The following is a 22,028-nucleotide window of genomic DNA, read 5'->3' on the forward strand; positions in this document are numbered from 1 at the left end:
TGTTGGTAGGTAGGGGAACTGGCGGTAAAATGAACAGCAAAGTCATTATTTTCTAACTAATAAGTGACTGAGATATTACAATCACCTTATGTTTCTTGTTAGACATGTTTTGTACATATCTGGTAAAAATACTTCGTCATAAAAACATTTTTTCAAACATGATTCTTGATTTCTAAACATGTCCAAAAATGAGACATGTTTATACTGCCGTGATACGCATAACAGTCCCATTTGCTATGGATTTCCTATGCAGGTGGGACAGATTCTGGTGACCTGCAAAATGTCCTGTATGTATGCAATGCGCAGCGTTCGAAAGCATTTTCCGATCAATGCTAATATCCCAACAAATTATGAGCTTTGCATACACACAGGTCATTTTGCAGGCAAAAAAAATTGTCACGGAAGAATTGAATTTTCATGACGTAATATTAACCATTTCACAATCCTGTGGCATCGAAACACATCTACAAACTTGGGGTTATCCATGGGTGTTTGAACTTTTAGGATCTGTTTGAGAGCAACTAGAAAGCTTGTTCTATACATGAGATGTGATTATATTGTCTAAAATTTGATTTTTCTTCACCGGTCCGGGTGTTTTTCCCACACACTAAGCACTAAGAAAATAAATATTTTACATTAAGTAGTATAGTCCTACGTCTACAGTTCATGCAACCCCATAGGGCTGCCCCTTGTAGTTTTTTATTTTATCATTAGCAACAAGCACCGATGCATCAAATGGCATTTGTATGTTTCTCGGTATCGGAAATATATAGCTTCAAAAGTCGTGATATATTGTAACCGTAATCCTCAATGCACCTCTAAAAGTATTATTACGAACGGTGTTACTTTGTACCATTCTAAATTGATATGCAGTTCAAAAATGGGCACTTAAAGGCACTATTTGCAATAAACTGTTAAAGTTATGCAAAATGCTCATTCAGCGATTTCCTAAGGTACCTATCCGTACAGATTCATGCTACGCTATAATCCTGCTTAAATGGCACCGGTAACAAGATTATCGTTATACAACATTGTCGCTGCCTAGTGTTTCACCGTTCGTCGCAAATATACACACACACAAACCCCACACATACAAGCACCCAACACATAGTCGTCCGTAGTTTTATCTCTGTTGCCACTACTTGAAACAAAGCGTACTGACACGTACTGGTGCGCACCGTGATGCCCGACCGGCGACGACACTGTTGGAACTTACGTACATAAAAATCCTTGTCACATTGGTACCCAATCATAAGGGCTACCGAAGTGAACGACTTACCTCCGCTGCATAAAACTTCATATCGGACTCGTTAAACACGCCGTGCTGGGACAGATGGTAGTGCAGATCGCCACCGTTCATCAGATCCAGGATGAAGCACAGCTTGTCCGGAGTGTGGAAGGCATACGTCATGCAAACGATGAAGGGACAATCGACCTGGTTGGGTTTGAAGAAGAGATAGAGATTATATGTTATTAAAATGTTCATCCCTCTTCGAAATTGACCGATGGAGGCGGATGGGAATTTGTTAGCTTCCATCAAAATTGGAACATGTTTGGGTATCTTTCTGTTGTATTTTTTTGTTCAACTTAGTTTATGGACACCCCGTAATCAGACCACAGTAAACTATCTTTCAATGTTGAACTTTGTTCGTTTCGATTAATTTTCTCAGCTCATTAGATTTGTTAGTTCCATCGCTCTGTTTGAAATTGCTTCCCTGGCGACCAACTAACCAACCAACCAACGCAAGAGATGTTGAGAAAAAAAAGTTGAGAAGCTTAATGGATAGTGGAAAAATGTTTAAATGAGGAGAAAAAACGATCACCATCTTTTCCCTTCAACTGTCAGAGTGCACTTGTCCATTGTGCTTCGCTGCTTTGGGATGTTTGCAGTAAAGTACCTTCAATCCCCAGCTCGACGATGGCCGGACTGTATCCAGTCCAGAGGTTGGCCATTACAGTTCGTTACTTTCAGTGGTGGTCTGATTATGGTTTCTTTTATTCGTACAAGTGAACGAGAAAATAACCCATCATAATTAGGGTCATACTTTCTAAGCAGCAATCTAGGTCAAATGTCGGCGGGAGAGGGGATGTTCATTTCCCTAAAGTTGAACAGAAGGAAAAAAATAACAGTGACGAAATACCAGCTCCGATACTCACCCCCGTACTGACTAGCGATAGCATCGTTCTTTCGTTCAGCGCCAACGTTTCGCCCTGCTTCATCTTGATGCGTTTCTTATCCAGACACTTCATCGCGTACATTTTGCCGGTGTCGGCTTTCCGGCAGCCGTACACTTCCCCGAAGCCACCCCGTCCGATGATCCGGTGCACGCTGAAATCGTTCATCGTTAGCTGCAATGGAAACAAAGAGGCGCAAAGTATGAAAATTATGAGCGGAACATAATAAAAAAAGGAAAGGCTAACCGAAGCTCGTTCGGGAGGTATGTGCAAGGCGAACCGCCGACGAGATGGAGACGCTTGGTGACTTAACGAAATTTGTAAGTTTTATTCGGTTTGTTACAGAGGAAAAAAAATCTCTTAGCCAGGCCGCGACCCTTTTTTTTCTCGGGTCGATGGATGTTGGGAAATGGAGTGTAATTTCATTAGAAGGGAGACTTTTTGATGGACGAATTCTGGATCGAAACCGAGGAGCGCGACTATACGTTTGATTAGTTTGAGACCTTTTCTTCTATTGCTGTGTGCCGTTGGAGGTGGGGCTGTAGGATGAGAATGGTTCGCTTTAGTTGATTGATTCGAGACCGATGGACTGGTATTGTTGCAGGAGAATCGAATTGATGTACATTAAAATTATTCGAACAATTAAAAAATTCACATATCACAAAAAAATCGCATCCAGTTTTTATGTTTCACCGTAAAGCTTACACTTTAATGAAAAAACACAAGTCACTTTTATTGTAAATCTATCGAAATATAGCCAGGTTATAAATATTTGAACCAAAACCAATCGATTTTTGTAGATTATTTCCTACAGTTTATTCCAAATATCATTTTGTTGACGCAGCCGTGGTTTTCGAGACTTTGTTAATTTTCGTATGAAAACCTTATATCGATTTATTTTTGGGAGGCAATGGGTAGCTCCTGGAAGGATTATTTTGTGAAAGTCTATTCTGCCATACGATATCCTACGTAAACTTTTATCCTTGGGCGCAAAAATATAGTTTCCCTGATCGAGCTAAGAATTGGCACAGTTGTTCTAGAACCCAAATTGAAGGTTTGATAATTATGAGCCGTAGTACTCACGTGAGAGCAACGATATGAAATACAGATTGGATAACTAGAAGTGGCAGGGTCATTAAAACAGGCTTAAAATCATACGGACCAATCTTTTGTCTTCTGCTGGTAGGAGTAGAGTTTTTAGATAAAATATATGGTTCTCGTGGTACAGAGGGAGACTTTTTTTGTACCATGAGAACCATATATTTTATCTGTTGATATTTTTTGGGAGAAGATTGGTGCCCGATAAAATTGGGTCTACATTGCATTTGCTTTATTCATTTTATACAATTTTTCATTTAATCATTTGGTTTATTTTATTCATTGCTTAATTTATTCGTTTTATCCATTCAATGCATTATTTATTTTGTTCATGTTATTCATTTTGTTTATTTTATGAATTTTATTCCTTTTCTTCGTTTTATTTATTTTGTTCATTTAATTCATTTTACTAATTTTATTATTTTATGCATTTTGTTTCTATTTGCTCATATTATTCGTTTTATTTTATTGTATTCGTTTGGCTCATTTTATTCGTATTATTGGTTTTCTTCATTTTATTCGTTCATTTCATTTAAGTTATCTGGTTTAGTTTTGTCCTATTTTTTCATTTTGGTCCTTTTATTCGTTTTTTGCATTTTATGCGTGCTATTTGTGAATTCATTTTATTAATTTAATTCGTTTTATTTTTTCATTCGTTTAATTTATTTTATTTTTCTATTATTTAGTTTATTCATTCATGAATCATTTCATTCATTTTACTCATAAATTCATTTGGTTAAATTTACTCATTTTGATGATCTTATTCTTTTTATTCATTTTGTTTATTTTATTCATTTAATACTCGGCTAGAATAGCATAGTTGGTGAATCGATCGCTTTGAACACAGTTCACCTGGGTTCAATCTCCAACTCCGAACACAGGGTTAGCAATTTTTCCAATGATGGTTTTCTATCCCGAAAAAATAATACTTTTTATTTATTTTAATCAATTGCTTCATTTTATTCGATTTATTCATTCAATTTATTGAATACTTCTTATTCGTTAACTTTTTTTATTCATTTTATTCGTTTTATTATATCATTCGTTTAATTTATTTTATTCCATTTATTTATTTTATTCATTTCATGCAATTTTTTATTTTATTCCTATTCATTTCATTCACGTTATTCTGTTCTTCCCGTTTCTAGTGGTGCACGTATTACGCGTACATTTCGAATAGTGAACAAAGTAGTGACATAACTTTTGTATTTTGTTAAAGAAAAACCTGTTTTGATCCACCTAACGGTGCAATTGTGCCTTTCTCATTTCTTCAAACTATGACCATGACCGATTATGTTCAATATAATTGTGGAAATGTCTATTACATTCTTAACCCTAGAACGTTACACTTGCGTTTTCCACCCTAGAATGTTGCACTGGGGTATAAATGTACCCCACGCGTTTGATCGCTTTTTTCGCAGGTAAAAATGCAAACAAACGAAATGTATAATACATCACTTTCTTCGTTTTTAAATTTCGAAAACAGCTGTGTAAGTGAAAGTATGGAATTTATTGAATCAATGATACATAAATTGGCTTGAACAAAATAAAAAGTGAAAAATTAAAGGGTAGTGTACAAGACGCGACCGCAGTCACATTGAACATGCAGCATTATTAATGAACACCTTGCACGAAGTTATTTCATCGCATCAATACCACGCATGACATTGTTGCATTTTTTGAAACCACACCGACGATAAATGTTTATATGCTTTATTACATTATTGGATAAACAGGATTTACATTCTCAAAAAAGTAAATCCCATGGGAATCGGAATATATTGGCTCGAATCGCTTTGTCGAGAGGGCCGGGGGAGTAGAAGGGTATGGGGGAGGGGATCAAGGGTAGGAGAAACATCCAACCCCATATTATATCTTGCATTTGTGACTAAGGTAGTGAAAATTGGTTCAGTCATCACCGAAGAACTGATTCTGGTATATACCCGGAACCGTCGATAGTGGACAATATATTTAAAAACCTGTTTTAATCCACCTAGAGGTGCAATTGTGCCTTTCTCATTTCTCCAAACTATGATTTAATAGCTGGTTCGTACAATATAACATTATGGAAATGTCTTTCATTCTTATTACACTTGGTAAGTATATATAAGAGCACCTTTTTGCATTCATCGCGGTATCGGTTTGAATCGGAGTTTTCTATGTGATCGCACTCCACAATCCGTAACTCCGGAGCCGGAAGTCGGATGGAGATGGAATTTAATATCAGTTTCCGGGGACGCAACACCTTTCATTTGAGACTAAGTTGATCAAATCGGTCTAGCCATTTTCAAGAATCCAATATAACCGTTATTCTGAATTTGGATGCTTCCGGATCCGTCGATGGTGGCCAGTGTGGCCAAAGAGACTTTGAGTGACTGTTGGTGACCTAGATCTACAAATTCAACAGTTGTGCTTACATTTTGGAAAAAAAATCACCTTTTTACATTCATCGCAGAATTCGTTAGAATCGGGATTTTCATTTAAAATCAAGTTTGTCAAAATAGGTTCAGAAAATTCCGAGAAACCGATGTGGACAAATCAACAAATTTTGTTTTGTAACCATACTCTTCAACTCGTAATCCGGAACAAGATGTCGGTTGAAAATGAAATTCAATAGCAACCTATGGGAATATTATACCTTTCATTTGAATCTTAGTTTGTAAGTTAATCCGATGTGGACATTTTGTTAACAAATCCGCACATACACACACATACATACATACATACATATATACACACATACATACACACATACATGCACACATACATGCACACATACATACACACAGATATTTTGCGATCTCGGCGAACTGAGTCGAATGTTTTATGAGACTCGGCCCTCCGGGCCTCGGTTAGAAAGTCGGTTTTTGGAGCAATTGCATAACCTTTCTATATGAGAAAGGCAAAAGAATAATATTTAATTAGCTTAATCAGCATGAGTTCAATGTTATCTTCATGTGATTATATTTTGAAATGTTGGTGGAATGGGTTTGAAAGTAGAGGGAATGGGGGGTTAGTAGAGTTAGTTAGTAGAGTTATTTCGGTATACGGGGTGGATGAAGGAAATGCGGGCGTGAGGGTGGTCCAAGGGGAGGGGAGTGATGAAGGAGGGAGGTGTAAGGGCAAGGAGGGGAGGGGGGTGGGGAGGGGCAGCGACGCAATGCTCAACTGCATATTTTGCCTTCCATTTGAGACTTGGTTTGAGAAAATCGGTTCAGTCATCACCGAAGAACCGATGTGACTTTAATTGTGGAATATGCCCGGAATTCATGACTTCCGGAATCGTCGATAGTGGACAATATATTCAAAAAATGTTGATTGGCAATCAGTGATCTAGATCTGCGATTAGAAGTAATTTGGTGAAAATTTCAATAGTTTTTAGCCTCTGAGGTATTACGATTGTACCGATTTATATGGGAAATTCCAGTTTATCCTTACTAACACTCCTGTAACTCCGGAAGCAAGAGTCAGAACCGAATGAAATTCAGCAGCAGTCAATGGTATTACTGTATCTTTCATTTGAAATCAAGTTTGTAAAAATCGGTAGAGAATTCGTTGGGGAATGGGTGTGATATTAGCTTAGGAACTTGGCGGGTTCCATGGGGGCGTCATGAATCGTCATAGGTGGCCAATGTGGTCAAAGCTGCTTTGATTGATCATTAGTGATCCAGACCCGCAAACTAGAGTAATGTTACATCAATTTTAATATGTTTTACACCATTTAATCATCATGGTGGTGCCAGTTTATATGGGAATTTGCTGTGTGACCGCACTCTTCAACCCGTAACTCCGGAACCGGAAGTCAGATCAACTAAAAATTCATTAGCAGCTTATGGGAGCGTTATACCTTTCAGATGAAACTAAGTTTGCGAAAATCGGTTCAGCCATCTCTGAGAAAATTGTGTGAGTTTAAATGACACACACACATACACACACTCACACACATACACACACTCACACACATACACACACATGCATACACACACAGACATTTACCTATCTCGACGCACTGAATCGAATGGTGTGACACTCGGCCATCCAGGCCTCGGTTAAAAAGTCGATTTTTACAGTGATTGCATAGCCTTTCTTTATATGAGAAAGGCAAAACCATTTAATATGTAATGATATCTACTCTTTCGACATTTTGATTATATAATTATATTTTGCTTTTTTCGAGGATGGCTGATTCCAATTGCTCAAACTTATGCAAGTAACCAAAAGTATTAAGCCATTGCACAATATTGGCTGTACATTCGTACAAATGTTGCATTGAAACTCCATTGTAGAATTAAGAATGCAATCAATCTCTATATTAGCAATAAAAATGCACACATACTCAGCCGTGATATAGCAATGTTGCTTGCCCTGTATACGTATGCTTGAAGAATCTTTAAAGCATGTATGTTTTACATGTGCTTTTATTGCCATTATAGAGCAAATATAAAGGCGATATAATGCTATCGTAATACTGTACGTTTATTTGTTATTCACCTCCTCTTAAAAAATATTCGGCATGTTTCGTTCCATTCGAACTTATGCAACGTAGTTCAGGCAGCAAGAGCAGCGCACTTACCGTGAAGGACGAGGCAAGGTACATCTGATCGACAGGTGATTTTCATAATACATTATTCATATCATGTGAGAACGAAATTCCACTAAGAAAATAATATATTACAGGTCAATTGCGGTTTCAAACAGTATTTCAATATTTTTCCCTTTTGTTCATCATACCGAAAAGGAAGCATAAGAAATCGTCGCAAAACCATTGCCAAAAATGACAGCCAATTGAAGCTTTCTAACAGTATGAGCCGTGCCAATATCAGGCTTTTAAATTTGACATTTGTAAGCTGGTGCTATATAATAGCATTGGTGACGCAAAAACGGGCTGTCAATCTCCGCACAGTAATAGCACAATATTTCGTCTTTTATGACACAATAACAGCATTATATCAGAATATATGGCTTAACGGCTCTTCAAGTCTACCATATAGATAGATCTAAAGAAGATATCAAGCTACATTATAATACTTATTGGTTACTTGGGTAGTTTCAAACGAACGGTATAACGCTCCCATAAACTGCTATTCATTTCTTTTGCCGATCGGACTTCCTGTTCCGGAGTTACGGGTTGAAGAGTACGGTCACACTGCAAATATACACTGATACCAAAATGATGTCCAAATGGTGTAATACACATTAAAAAGAAACCAACATTAGTTGGATTTGCGGCTCTATCACTAATGATCAATCAAAGCAGTTTTGATCACATTGGCCACCTATGACGGTATTTGATGCCCCCGGGTACTATCCAAGTTCCTGTGATAATGTCTCACCTTTTTCTCAGCGAATTCTCGACCGATTTTTACAAACCTGATTACAAAGGAAAAATACAATACTCTCATGGACTGCTATTGAGTTTCATTCATATCTGACCGTTGGTTCCAGAGTTACAGATTTGTTACTGCGGCCACATAGGAATTTCCCATACAAACCGGCTCAAACGTAATACTTCAAAGCCAAATGTTAAAAATCTACTGAAAAGTACATCAAATTACTTCTATTTGCAAGTCTAGATCACCGATGGCCAATCAAAGGTTTTGTTGAATATATTTTTTTTCACTATCGATATCGGTTCTTCGGTGATGACTGAACCTATTTTCGTAATACAAAACTCAAATTGAGTAATGTTTCAAAGATTTTCTTCCATTTAATTCCACTATGTTATTATAGTTAGATGCACTTGCACTTCACTATTTAACAGATACCGGTATTTCGATTACTACTTGTAATCTTCTTCAGTGTTTGTATCAGTCTATAGACTGATACAAACACTACAGTCTATAGACTGATACAAACACTGAAGAAGATTACAAGTAGTAATCGAAATACCGGTATCTGTTAAATAGTGAAGTGCAAGTGCATCTAACTATAAAAACATAGTGGAATTAAATGGAAGAAAATCTTTGAAACATTACGTACATTCCACTAAGACCTCCGTTCGCGTATATATTGCTCAAATTGAGGATATAACGGATATTCAATAAAAAATGAGAATGATTTCAATACCTTTCTGTAATTAAAGTAAAGAGCGTAATTTTTTTCTCTCCAAGAGAATTGCTCTCTGGACTCCCTAGAAATGGGTGGCATAATTTTTTTTTCGCTCGGGTTCTGTCAGTTCAATCGGCGTCGAAACAGCAAGCATTCCGCGAGCGTGTTGTACGGGTTTACGAAACGCATGGTCATCGTTGCAAAAAGTTCACGGTAGACCTCTTTCGAGACGAATCGTGCCCGTGAGTATAGTTTACCGGATCCTGGCATCCCTGAGTGTGGAGTGGAAGCCCGGTAGCAGCCGTCCGGCGAAGATAATGACGAAGAAGAAGAAGAAGGAAGCGTTGAAAAAGCTGTTCAACAACAAGGACGGAACGAGTTTGCGTGACGCCGGCCGAAAATATCACTGCTCCCTTACCTTGATTCACCGAACCCTCAAGATGGAGGACATCATCTGTCGGAAGAAGACTCGGTCCCCCGAGTACACGGACGAGCAGATAGCGACCGTGAAATCGCAGTACCGGTGGATGACGAAGAACTACCGATCGTGCTGGACGACGAAAGTTACTTTCCGCTCTCGAAGATCCACATTCCAGGAAATGACAGCTACTATTCGAGCGACAAGTCGGTCACACCCCCAAGTAAAATAAAAGTTTAAGCAAAAATTTGAAAAAAAAAGTTATGCTGTACATCGCCTTATAAGATAGAGGGATTTCAAAGCCGTGGTTCAAGCTGAGCGGTCTGGCCATCAATCAACAAATGTACCAGGAGAAGTGTCGTGAGAAAATTCTTATGCCGTTCTTAAAGGAGTATCATGCGCATGGAAAATACGTCTGCTGCACGGACAAGGCGTCTTCCCATTACGCTGGACTATCTTGAGCAGAAAAAGATACCGTACGTGCCGAAAGAAAGAAACCCGACCAACTTGCCCCAGAATCTTTTCGGATCCCTCAGTGCCCTAGTGTACAAAAATAATTAGCGGGCCAAGGATACGAAGCAGTTGACCACCAGGATCCGGAATTGTCAGTGTCGTCCAGTGCATCGCGACTAAGTTGCGTTGTACAGCTGACCAGGGCCCCTTTTCTAATATTCATTGACGTTTTTTGTAGAATAAGGATTAGGTTTTTAATAAAAAATACTGAATTCGTTGAATTTTTGTTTTTGTTTTTTAACTTCGACTGAAAAAATTCTCATTTTTTATTGAACACCCGTTAAGAACAATGTCTCATACAATCGCTATACGGATTCAGACATGGATATAGTACTACTACCCGACCAGAAGGAAATAACACAATTATAACTCATGCTGATATTTTGTTACGAAAAATTTCCTATCAAATTTTGTTATAAAGTAGAAACCGTTAGGTGTTAAAATAACAAAAATTCTAACAAAACATTCTCTACGAATATCACATTTATAACAAATGTTGATAGCATTATAGCACGAACATAACACGAACACACGCCAACATAGCTTGTATTACTCATTGTATAATATCAACTATTTTAGCGTGTACGTCTAAAAATAGAATGCGAGAAAAATAAAGCATACATTAGGGCGCTTTTTGCTTTGGAGCAAAAAGCTTCATACAGCAAAAGCTTTTATAGCATTGCCAAATATGATTGCATACCTGCTGGCTGATTATTATTGTTATTATATTATATATTTGTCGATATTGCCGCTTTGAACCTGGGTATTCTGAGTTTGATGGGGGAAGTTTCCTGCATGAACCAACGACATTGTTTTCGACTGATGTTTAATGTTAGCATAATATTCCACGCATCCGTCAAGGGCAAAACGATTATAGATGCAGAAGACGTTTCCAGAATGCACACATTGAACCTTGCCAAGCCTAAGTGCTGTTTGTTTTCCTGGTGTCATACGCTTTGTTTTTATTCAGTTTCACTCACTAATACAGCTGCCTGTATGACGATAGACTGAATAGCTTTATAATATCTTTTCAGATTAGAAAAGAGGGGCTATTTTTAGATTCTAAATAGTGCGCTTTGGCGCTTCTCTTGTACGTTAACGTGTTTTACATGGTTTTTAGAAATAACGTCGATGCGACATGGTAACATTCAGCGGATATTTTACGTAAATTATTTTACAAAGAATACAACAAATCTTGTTTAGGATTCCGCATAGATTCAAAGCAACAAATGAGTTTTGAGGTTTTAAAATAAGTCTCTTTTGGGGATTTGTTATTGGCATTTTTGAAATGGGGAAGACTAAACAAACCGGTACAATTTGATTTCAATTCGCGTTTCTTTATTTCATTTGGACTGCTTGATACTTCCTGCATATTCTTTGAAATTAATTTTATTGGAAAATTATTGTTAACATTTAAATCATACGCCTCCTACTCGAAGTTATGTGTCAGAAGAGTGTCTCAGAAAATAGGAAATGTCATCTCTTAATCCAACTGCAACCAAGTATGTCAATCAAACACCTCATTGACAACTTCTCCGACCACTTGCATCTAAAACTTGTCTATACTCAAAACGCGGAATTTTGAAAATCCAAATAAAAAATCAATGGCTTCGTAAATTCGCTTTAAAAAGTTGCATTACGACGCATAAAAAGAGACTTCAGTGTATAAGCAAATAGACTGTCATTTCTGTAACCGTTAGCATTCAAAGATAATTGTGAAAGAATATATAACTTACTGTAACATCATCGTTGTATGCGTACATTAATATCATATTATTAATCCAATGATAGCACCAGAAGATATAATCTTGATATAAGTTTTCTTGCATTCCTGATCGGTATATCATAAAGATAACACAGAGAGTAATAATTATCAACATGAGATATAACTTTGATAGTTTTCTGTTATGATGTTCTGATCGGGTACCGCTGTTACGGAACTTGTAGAAGATATTATCAATGACATTTATTCTAAGAATGTTGTTAGATTTGAAAAAAAGCAATCGATTCTCTTGATCATCAATAAATTAGGGGCATTGCACTTGAAATCATGCGAAGTTATCATTTAAATAGAAAACAATTCGTCGTTATAGAAAGTGAATACATATAGTTAATTGCGGCACATAACTACAGGAGTGCCACAAGGTAGCAACATAGGACCTCTGTTTTTCTAATATATAAAAATAATATAGGAAATCTTTCACTCTATGGGACCCCTCGGTTATTTGCAGACGATACTGCCCTATTTTAGCCTTCTCGCTGTGTAAACGACATCATTTATAGAATCAATCATGATCTCCATATATTGAATAACTACTTTAACGAGGGGGGAGAGGTAAGGGTTTCAGCGCGAAAAAAAATTTTTTTTTGTAAATTTTTTTAGAGCTTTGCGTGAAGCAAATTTACTTTTGTACATTATAGTGTATCATTTCAATAACATGCTGTAATTTTGCTATTCCAAAATATCGACAAACGACTCGGTGACGAAGCTTTTGTAGAAGGTTTCTTGAAAAAACATGATTTGCGGTTTTACCTGCCATTCCAAAACTACTTAACCGATTTCTTTCAAGCTTTGCGTACACATTCTATGTTAAAAATACGTTGAGTTTTCGAAATAATTTTTTTGATTAAGGCGGAATTTTTCGAGAAAATCTTGTTTTTTCAGAGACCTGCTACAAAAAGCTTCGTCACCGAGTCGTTTGTCGATATTTTTGCATAGAAAAATTACAGCATGTTATTGGAATGATATACTATAATGTACAAATGTTTTGATCAATTCGCTTAACGAAAAGTTCTAAAAAAATCACAAAAAAGTGTTCTTTTTACACTGAAACTCTTACCACCCCCAACCCTTAACACAAACCTTCTCTCCTTGAATTTCATAAAAACAAAATAAGGTAATTTGGAGAGAGATGCCGCAAATTTCTAAAAATCGATCCTACATCAAAGTAAACCATTCAATATTTGATGAAATCATTTTTTCAATTGCGACAAGTATCTAAAATACCCGGATATGGTTCTTATCATAAAAAAAAAATTCATCATTTACTCAAACATTTTAAAAACAAAGGTCAACTAGGGAGAGATGCCCCATAGGCGTGTGTGCCGCCGCACCGTAGTTCCAAACTGAAAAATGATGAACAAAAGTATTTTTTGGCTCTCGTTGATGTTTTCGTGGGTCAGCTTGGTTTCACGAAGTTGCGTAATAGCAATAAATTGGCTTAACTTTGCGAGGGGGTACTCCCATTTTTAGAAACATTTTTTTATCCAACAATAGAACAATATTTGTCTCACGCAACCTTGTGTAATGGTAAGGTGGAGTAACTTAATTAAGGGTACTATTTATCTATATGTTTGTGCGAGCGATATATATCTATGTGTTAGTAGGCGTTCATTAAAAGGAGTTTTTGACGGTTTCTCCGTACAATAAATTTATATCACTTAGGTTTATTCTTGAAAGTTTCATTTGGGTAAAAAGGGAATTAATTCGTTGAAATTGTCGTTATCGTCCTAAAATTGACATCAATACAAATCAGTGCGCTCACAAAAGTTAGTGCCTGAAACTTTAAAGAATAAACCAAAGTAACCAATACTTAGATACATATCGTTCGTTCAAATATATAGGGGTCATTCCATGCAAAGTGATCAAGGCACGTGTAATCGACCTTCACGGATTTGAACAAAATTTGGAGGAATTGTTCATCTAGGGCCAATACATAAAAACCCAAATTTTTGTGACAATTGAATCACCCCTCGGGTCATGGGAGACCCCCCCCTCCCCCGTTTTGGCAAATTGCCAAAACCCTTGATTTTCTTTTGATCATATCTCCGGTTCTATTTACTCTAGAATCAAACCACAAGATTGAAGAAAATTGTTCAAGGAATCTAGAAAAAAATATTATTTATTGCCGGCAGTGATGCCAACTATGCGATTTTTTTCAGTTAAATATTAAAAGTTAATTTTTCTCTCAATAAATATATATTATAATTTTGATTTTAATGCCATCGCGTTCCTCAGACATTTTTACATAAAGAACACTTATCATCCCAATATAATATGAGCGCATCCTGAGATACACCGTTTTGAAGAGAAAAAACCGCAATTTCCCATATAAAATCTCAAGCGCACAACACTAAAAACGAAATTGAGTATTCTGAGTTCAAACATAATTTTTCGTGAAGTAGACGAGAAATGATGAAAAACTACGTTTTTGGTTTGCTTCTAGCGGATCAGGGTCGATTTTTATGACCGTTTGAAGATTTTCTCAATTTTGGCCAATAAAAACGGATTTTTATATGAGAAAATCGGAGTTTTTCCTTTCAAAACGGTATATCTCAGGATGCGCTCATATTATATTGGAATGATAAGTGTTTTTATGTGAAAATATCTGAGGAACGCGATGGCATTAAAATTTTCAAAATTAAAATATATTTATTGCAAGAAAAATTAACTTTTAATATTTAACTGGACAAATCGCATAGTTGGCAGCACTGTCGGCAACAAATAATATTTTTTCTAGATTCCTTGAACAATTTTCTTCAAAAGCCATCTTGTGGTTTGACTCTAGAGTAAATAAAACCGGAGATATGATCAAAAGAAAATCAAGGGTTTTGACAATTTGCCAAAACGGGGGGCGCTCCCATGACCCGAGGGGTGGTTCAATTGTCACAAAATTTTGGGTTTTTTATATATTGGCCCTAGATGAACAATTCCTCCAAATTTGGTTCAAATCAGTGATGGTCGATTTCAAGTTTGCATCTTTTTTTGATCACTTCGCGTGCAATGACCCAGATAAATAGACTCATAATCCTATATGTCATGGTGTTAGGTCCATTAGTTTGTGGATATACCTTATTGAGAACTCGACGCAAATGTTTATTTAATGACATTCCGGTATGAAAAAATACATTTTACCTACGTATTCCCCGCCATCGAGTGCGGCATCTCACCCGCAATTGCGATGCTGGTGAGATGCCGCAATTTCTTTAGTTCCATCATATCAGAAACATCAAATAGTTAAGAACCAAACAGAACAAAACAATGTAACTATTGTAAGTCCCGAAATCTTTTTTAAATAAACACTGCTGTTTTGTTTACATCAAATGACAGTTAAAAAACCAGAGATACAAAAATTTATAATTGGCTGAAATACTGCATAAAAGTACTCAAAATCAAGGTGTTGATTGTTTGAATTTTTGATTGCGCTTGCTTTGTATTCTTTGGAATCATCTCTCACGCCTTGGTTAAGGTCATGGGTGTCGGTTCAGTTTTTTCATTTGCGTCTACTAGATTGAACTGCAAGCCCAAAACTCTTTCTATTAACCCATTATATCCTAGCGTATAAAATTTCATACGCAGAACTTTCCATCGTTTAACGTGTATTTACTGCAGAATTTTGGCATCTAACTGCTTTATTATTGCTCTAATGAGATCATTACACCTCATATTTCATTGTGAAACAAGACAACTGCCATTTTTTATAATTTTGTTTACATTTTTGAACCGTGTATAGTTGGGGCAAATGGCGGCTGAAAAGTAAGCAATACATTTAATTGAATTTTATTGTTGGAATTCGTGCTAATAATTCCATTATGTGACAAAACGTTCCTACAGGTGTAAAAGAAGTGTTGTCTATCAGAAAATCCGAAGAAATATGTCAAACAACTTAAAATTTGTTGTTTTTATTTAAGCGCACGAAATTTTTTGCACGAGATATTTTCATTCTCAAAACCATTTTAGGCGGTGATTTTGTTTTTCCCATAATCTTTGTTACATTTTTTGGTGGAATTGGAGATATCACTGCATTTGGCTCACTTTTTGAAACCCCTGGGTTATAATGGGTTAAATCTCGCACAAAATGGGCAGCAATTACCTTCCCTTAGATTATTATGCTACTACAGATTTATTCTTCTCAGTCACAAATAATCGACAACTGGCTCCATACTCATGCTAAAAGTTGTCACATCTATTCCCGAAATCTTTCAGTATTGTTGAGTAAAATAATTGATTTGTTTGCTGGAAACATCCGTGATGTATGCTGGAAGAAGAAAACACCAATAAACGGACGTTGAATGGCTTGTTTCCAAGACGAAAAAGTTTTCGATCGGAAGTCTTTGTACCGTTTTATAGTGCATACTTTTGACAACTATAACTATAAGCATCAGTAAAAGGTAGTACGCGGGTGCAGCACATGCACATCCTATAACGAAGGAAGATTCTGCTTCCGATATGCTTGCAAAAAGTTAGTAATGTGTGTTCGTAATTCGAAAACTTTTCCGTTATGGTTTCCGAGCGATGAACTTTTCTGGAATTTCTATGGAGTACGGACATAACGCGAAATTTAACCGTGATGAAGGTAATTTTTTAGTTATGTAGGTTCAGTGTGCACCAGTGAGTTACTTTTGTTAGCGTTCAAAAGTCAAACAGAATGGCGGCTGAATTCTGCAAAGTCAAGGCTATAAGCAACCGCTTCGAAATGCTGAGACAATTCCATATAAATGTTGGTTGACCGATGTCCACCATCATTACGCTCTAAGCACAACCTAACGGAAGCCATTCATTCAGGTTTGATAGCCATAAAAAGTCCAGTTAGCAGCAAATCAGCCTGTGTTCGTTACAGAGCACCAAAGGCGGAAAAGGCCCTAACGGAAAAGCACCACACCGATAAGGTACCTAATTAATTGAATCTAGTTGACTTGTCGCTGTGTCGTGTTCTGTAGCCATTAGCCACCAGTTGTTCGTTGTTCCATCTGCAACACTGCGCTACGCATGAACCAAAGGGATGGCATGGCAAGAGGGAAAATGGAAAAATCGAAAATCCGAATAGAGTCGTAAATTTCGGCGACTGAATTCAACTGACACTCGTTGGGTCGCACGCAGCCAGCGCGAAGGAATGAAGTAATCCGATGGAAGAAAATCAAATCAGCGGCGAGTCTTTAGTTTATCTTTGATATTTCACAGTCAGCGTAAAGGAGGGATTTGTCCATTGGAGCATACCGAAAGATCAGACGGGTTATTCCGTCGGCGGCGAATGTGCGCGCTTCATTCATTGCCGTTCGTATGAACATTTTCCGTTGTGCTGGTAAATGGTGCTATTTCGATAATTCTATTAGAACCTTAAAGTTGAAGCACAAACAACCATCGTACGGTGACCTTGTCGGTAGCACCTAGCGGGTTCGTACTCAATCAACTAGGACAAAAGTAAAGAAAAGGTTCAAATTTTGCCAACTAACTCTCCAGCTTCATTTGCTTGAGTGCGGATGAAATTGAAAAGTTATTCAAATTGGACAGTTCAATGTTCTGTGCTGAGAGTTTGTGTTACCATCAGGGTTGTTAACGTTGAATTCAACTTTACCGCCGATAATGATGAATTTAGCGCCATTATCGGCGTTGATTTTCACGTTAATTTCATCGTCATCGTCATCGCACTTCGTTGAATTAAACATTAGCGTTATCGGAAATTATTGCGTTGAGTTCTGTTGTTCTGAGTATTTTTTTCGCCAGAGAAATTGTATATTTTTCACATGGAGTTTATACAGTAAAGACCTGCTTTTATCAGCCCATTGGTACATTTTAGGCTGATAAAATCTTTTTTTCTTTCTTTTTAAGAAAGCGAAGATCTTAAAATATTCTTCTTTAGTCCATAGATATAACCTCATAACCTCCTTAATTTTAGCTCCCCTGCCCTTCCCAATGCAAAGTCAAAAAAAAATTTTTTTTGCATGTTTCGGATCTCTAAGATAAGAAATATATGCTCAAGAAAAGATTTACTCGAATTCAACTTGGTTCGTCTGCTAGAGCCCATCAAACTACCAACTATTAACTTTCTTATGAAGCTGATGAAATCCGGGATAGATAAAATCGGGGGCTGATAAAATCGGGTCTTCACTATATTTCTGTAGGAAGGTATATTTTTAATTTTGTTTAAAGTACAGATTCTGAGTTTAGCTGTTGGAACATTCTTAACATAGGCATAGAATTAATGAAACAAACCCAAATCTTGGTGGCCAGTAGATGTCTCTTTTGTGCTAGTCTTAGCGATTGTCGTTTATCCGTAAATTGAGGTTATGAAATGAATATGGGTGAATTGAATGCTATGTTTTATTCTTTATTTCTTATGTTTTTAACGACATTCAATTAGCAAGGGACTCGAAAGTGAAGTATATTTTTCAATATTAAAAACCATAGTATTCAAGGGAGAGCAAGGAGTTGAAGGAAAAGTTTAGAAAAGTGTCCTTGCTCTCCCTTAAGTACTATGGCTCTTAATATTGAAAAATATACTTCACTTTCCAGTCCCTTGCCAATTGAATGTCGTTAAAAACATAAAAAAGGAAAATTGATTCACTCTTAGTCGTTAATAAAAAAGGAAAAAAAAACTTTATTTCGCAACATAAAAACGTTATTCATAGTAAATTTCCCATAGTTCAGAAATTCTCACGAAGAGCCTATCTTGGGAATTTGAATTCCAAAGTTTTGTTCATTTCTAATATAGTTAATTATTAAATTATTAAATATTTGACGCTACCAAAATTCTCAACAATCTGTTTAAATACGACGAAGCTACTGCTTCAGGAGTGTACACAAGCTAGATTGATTGCTGTTAAAATGTTGATTTCAACACCTTTGTATCGTTCAGTGACTATGGCAGACCACATATGTAATGCATTTTCTTTCCAATTAAAAAAAAATCAGACGGAAGTGACGCTCTGGTGCTGCTATTTTCAAGCAGCAAAACGAATGGCTTAGAGGAGTTTAGGTCTACTTGATAAAATTATTTCGTCTTGCGAGCCTCACCCATATCACTAGTTTACAGCATTTCTGAACTAAATAAGCTGGTGGTCATTTTCAATGTAAAATCGTGTGCTGAATCCGAAAATGAAGTCCAAAAAATTTACAGTAGAACAGTTTTCGAGTTACAGTACAAAAATGAATTTCACCTATAAAATTAAAAATGCCTTCAGTAAAATCCAATTATATTTGGTTGTAGTGCATCGATATGAAATATTATTATGTTGAATTAAAGGTAATTGAATGCACTTTCGATCGTTAAAACATTTTGTTTTAGTGCGCCTACTGATTCTGGCGTTATTTACGAATCTATTGAACTTTTTATTGATTTTTCGTCATTTTTTGAAGAAAAATGAGCGTTTGGTCAATATTTTGGGCAAGATAATGCAATCCTAAAATATATTTTTATGGAAAATTAAAGCCTACTGATAATCAATGAAAATGAGCACTTATTATTTTAAATCGGATGGAAATTGTGAAAATTATTAAATTTTTGTAGAATAGAGATTTTTGAGTTTCTCTGAGGGACTCTGTCAGAATTCTCAGAGAAACTCAAAAATCTCCATTCTACAAAAATTTAATAACTTTCACAATTTCCATCCGATTTAAACTAATAAGTGCTTATTTTCATTGGTTATTATTAGGCTTTAATTTCCCATAAAAATATAATTTGTAGATTGCATTATCTTGCCCAAAATATTGACCAAACGCTCATTTTTCTTCAAAAAATGACGAAAAATCAATAAAAAGTTCAATAGATTTGTAAATAACGCCAGAAGCAGTAGTAGCACTAAAATAAAATGTTCTAACGATCGAAAGTTCATTCAATTACCTTTAATTCAACATTATAATATTTCATATCGATGCACCACAACCGAAGGTATTTGGATTTTACTGAACGCACTTTTAATTTTAAAGGTGAAATGCATTTTTGTACTGTAACTCGAAAACTGTTCTACTGTAAATTTTTTGGACCTCATTTTTGGATTCAGTACAAAATTTTACATCAGAAATGGTGTTCGAATATTAAAGTTCAGATTTTTATTTTTATTTTGTAAACTAGTGTATGCGTCTTTAATTCTTCTTTAGAAATATTTTAGTTGTACTCATGTTTGGACCCTTTTGGTAGGCTGGTAGTCCAAGGAAAATCAAATTGCAGCCTTATTATTTTATATCTAACATAAGTGTGGCCCGGTGTGTCAGTACGTCAAGGCGGTTCACCTTTTGGACTTCAATATCAATAGAGAAATGTTCAAATTAAAATAGGTTTAAGTTGGCGTAGCATTTTAGTCAGTACGAAACATTATTTATTCAAAGACAATATGTAAACATATATTAAAAATACATCTACTAGATAGCATAAGCACCATTCTATACGTGCTCAAAACAGAAATCAACGCAAAATTTTCGTTAACGTTAACGTTATATTTATCGAAGTGCGTTGACGATGAACGATGAAATTAACGCAAAAATCAACGCTGTTGATTTCAACGAAAAAATTATCGATTCAACGACATCGCGTTGAAACGATAACGTTGAATCCATCGCATTAACAACCCTGGTTACCATCTAGGGCCGCGTGCGAAATGTAAGTTTAAAAAGTCCCCTGATTTTCCTTCGAAGACTTCGAGGCTGGCAACAAGCAGCAACGGACCGAATGAAGTGGAGACGGCTTCTGCATACAGCAAGACAGGCCCGTGCGCAGAAAATTCTCAAGCCCCCCCCTGTACGCAGAAGCCGTCTCCACTCCATTCGGGCCGTTGCTGCAATCCCCCCCCCCCCGGACTTGATTTTTTAACGTTTATTTTAAAAGAAACGTACAGAAACCCTCAAACATTGAAGATTTTTTCAGACCTAGTTTGCGAACAAAACAACTCAGCTCAACAAATTGGGTAAATGTTTGTTATCGAGAAGGAGTCATCAAAAGACACCGCTGCATAGTGGTCGGACACGCCAAAAACATGAACTTGATTCACTAGAGGCCAAACCATCGAATATATTCACAGGGTATCTTTGGGCGAATTGTTTGTAAGAATATTCCTCACAACCTGATTAACTTTTTATGCTGACGAGGTAGAAAGTTGGTCTCTTCGACAAAGTTTTAGAAATGCTCGCAATGAAGAATTTTGTTGAACAACTTGAAGTTGTAGAACTTAAAATTATCGATTTATAAAGCGTTTTTTATGGCAACACCCCTAAAATATAGTTTTTTTAATATAACTTTTTCCATTGTGACTTCAAACCATGTTCCAAACAAAAGTTTAGGCATTATAACCACATAATATTGTTGAAGACTGTAAGTAAAAAGCTCATTCGTTTCAAAGTTATTGAATATTTTAACATTTTTTACCATTGATTAAAAAATTTTACAAAAAAACCGAAAACAAAAATTTTCGTTGATTTTTACACGGAAAAAGTAAAAAAAAACATGAAAAAGTGAGCTTACCCTATTTAAAGGGTTCTAGAGTGCCACGCATTCAACCTTCTTACCTTTATTATGCGTAGTCTGGACATTGAAAATAGAGCCTGCTCGTCCATTTTGGTTTGCAACTTTCTCTCTTTTAAAATTCTTCAATGACTCTAAAAGGAATGAGTAGTTTTACAAGAATTGTGTGCCGCGCCGCCGATTTCAGGTAAACTGTTTACATGCAGTCTTCAACAATATTTTTACATGCAGTCTTCAGAAATACTATGTGGTTTTAATACCTCAACATTTGTCTGGAACATGGTTTGCACGAAAAGTCATAGTGAAAAAAGTTATATTTAAAAAATATATTTAAGTGGGCTGTATTAGAAAACGCTTTATAAATCGATACCCTTAAGTCGTACAAGTTCAAATTGCTCAACAAAATTCTTCATAATAAGCTTTTCTAAAACTTTGTCGAAGACACCCACTTTCTACCTCGTCAGTATAAAAAGTTAATTTTTCTAGTTCAATCATAGTAAGCCATGCCTCGATTTAATTTTTATCAGATTGTTGGGAATATT

General features: G+C 36.2%; 1 protein-coding gene across 2 annotated transcripts in view; it reads right to left on the reverse strand.

Moving 5' to 3' along the window:
• The window catches only part of LOC131689976 (G protein-coupled receptor kinase 1), a 421,810-nt gene that overhangs the window by 55,888 nt on the left and 343,894 nt on the right, over positions 1-22,028 (reverse strand). For both annotated transcript variants that reach the window (XM_058975399.1, XM_058975398.1), the window contains exons 6-7: positions 2,158-2,349; positions 1,280-1,435 (exon numbers count right to left, since the gene is read on the reverse strand). In XM_058975399.1, the coding sequence (XP_058831382.1) occupies positions 1,280-1,435; positions 2,158-2,349 (348 nt within the window). The remainder of the gene's footprint in view (positions 1-1,279; positions 1,436-2,157; positions 2,350-22,028) is intronic.

This window comes from Topomyia yanbarensis, chromosome 3 (genome assembly GCF_030247195.1).
Source record: "Topomyia yanbarensis strain Yona2022 chromosome 3, ASM3024719v1, whole genome shotgun sequence".
Classification (NCBI taxonomy): Eukaryota; Metazoa; Arthropoda; class Insecta; order Diptera; family Culicidae; genus Topomyia; species Topomyia yanbarensis.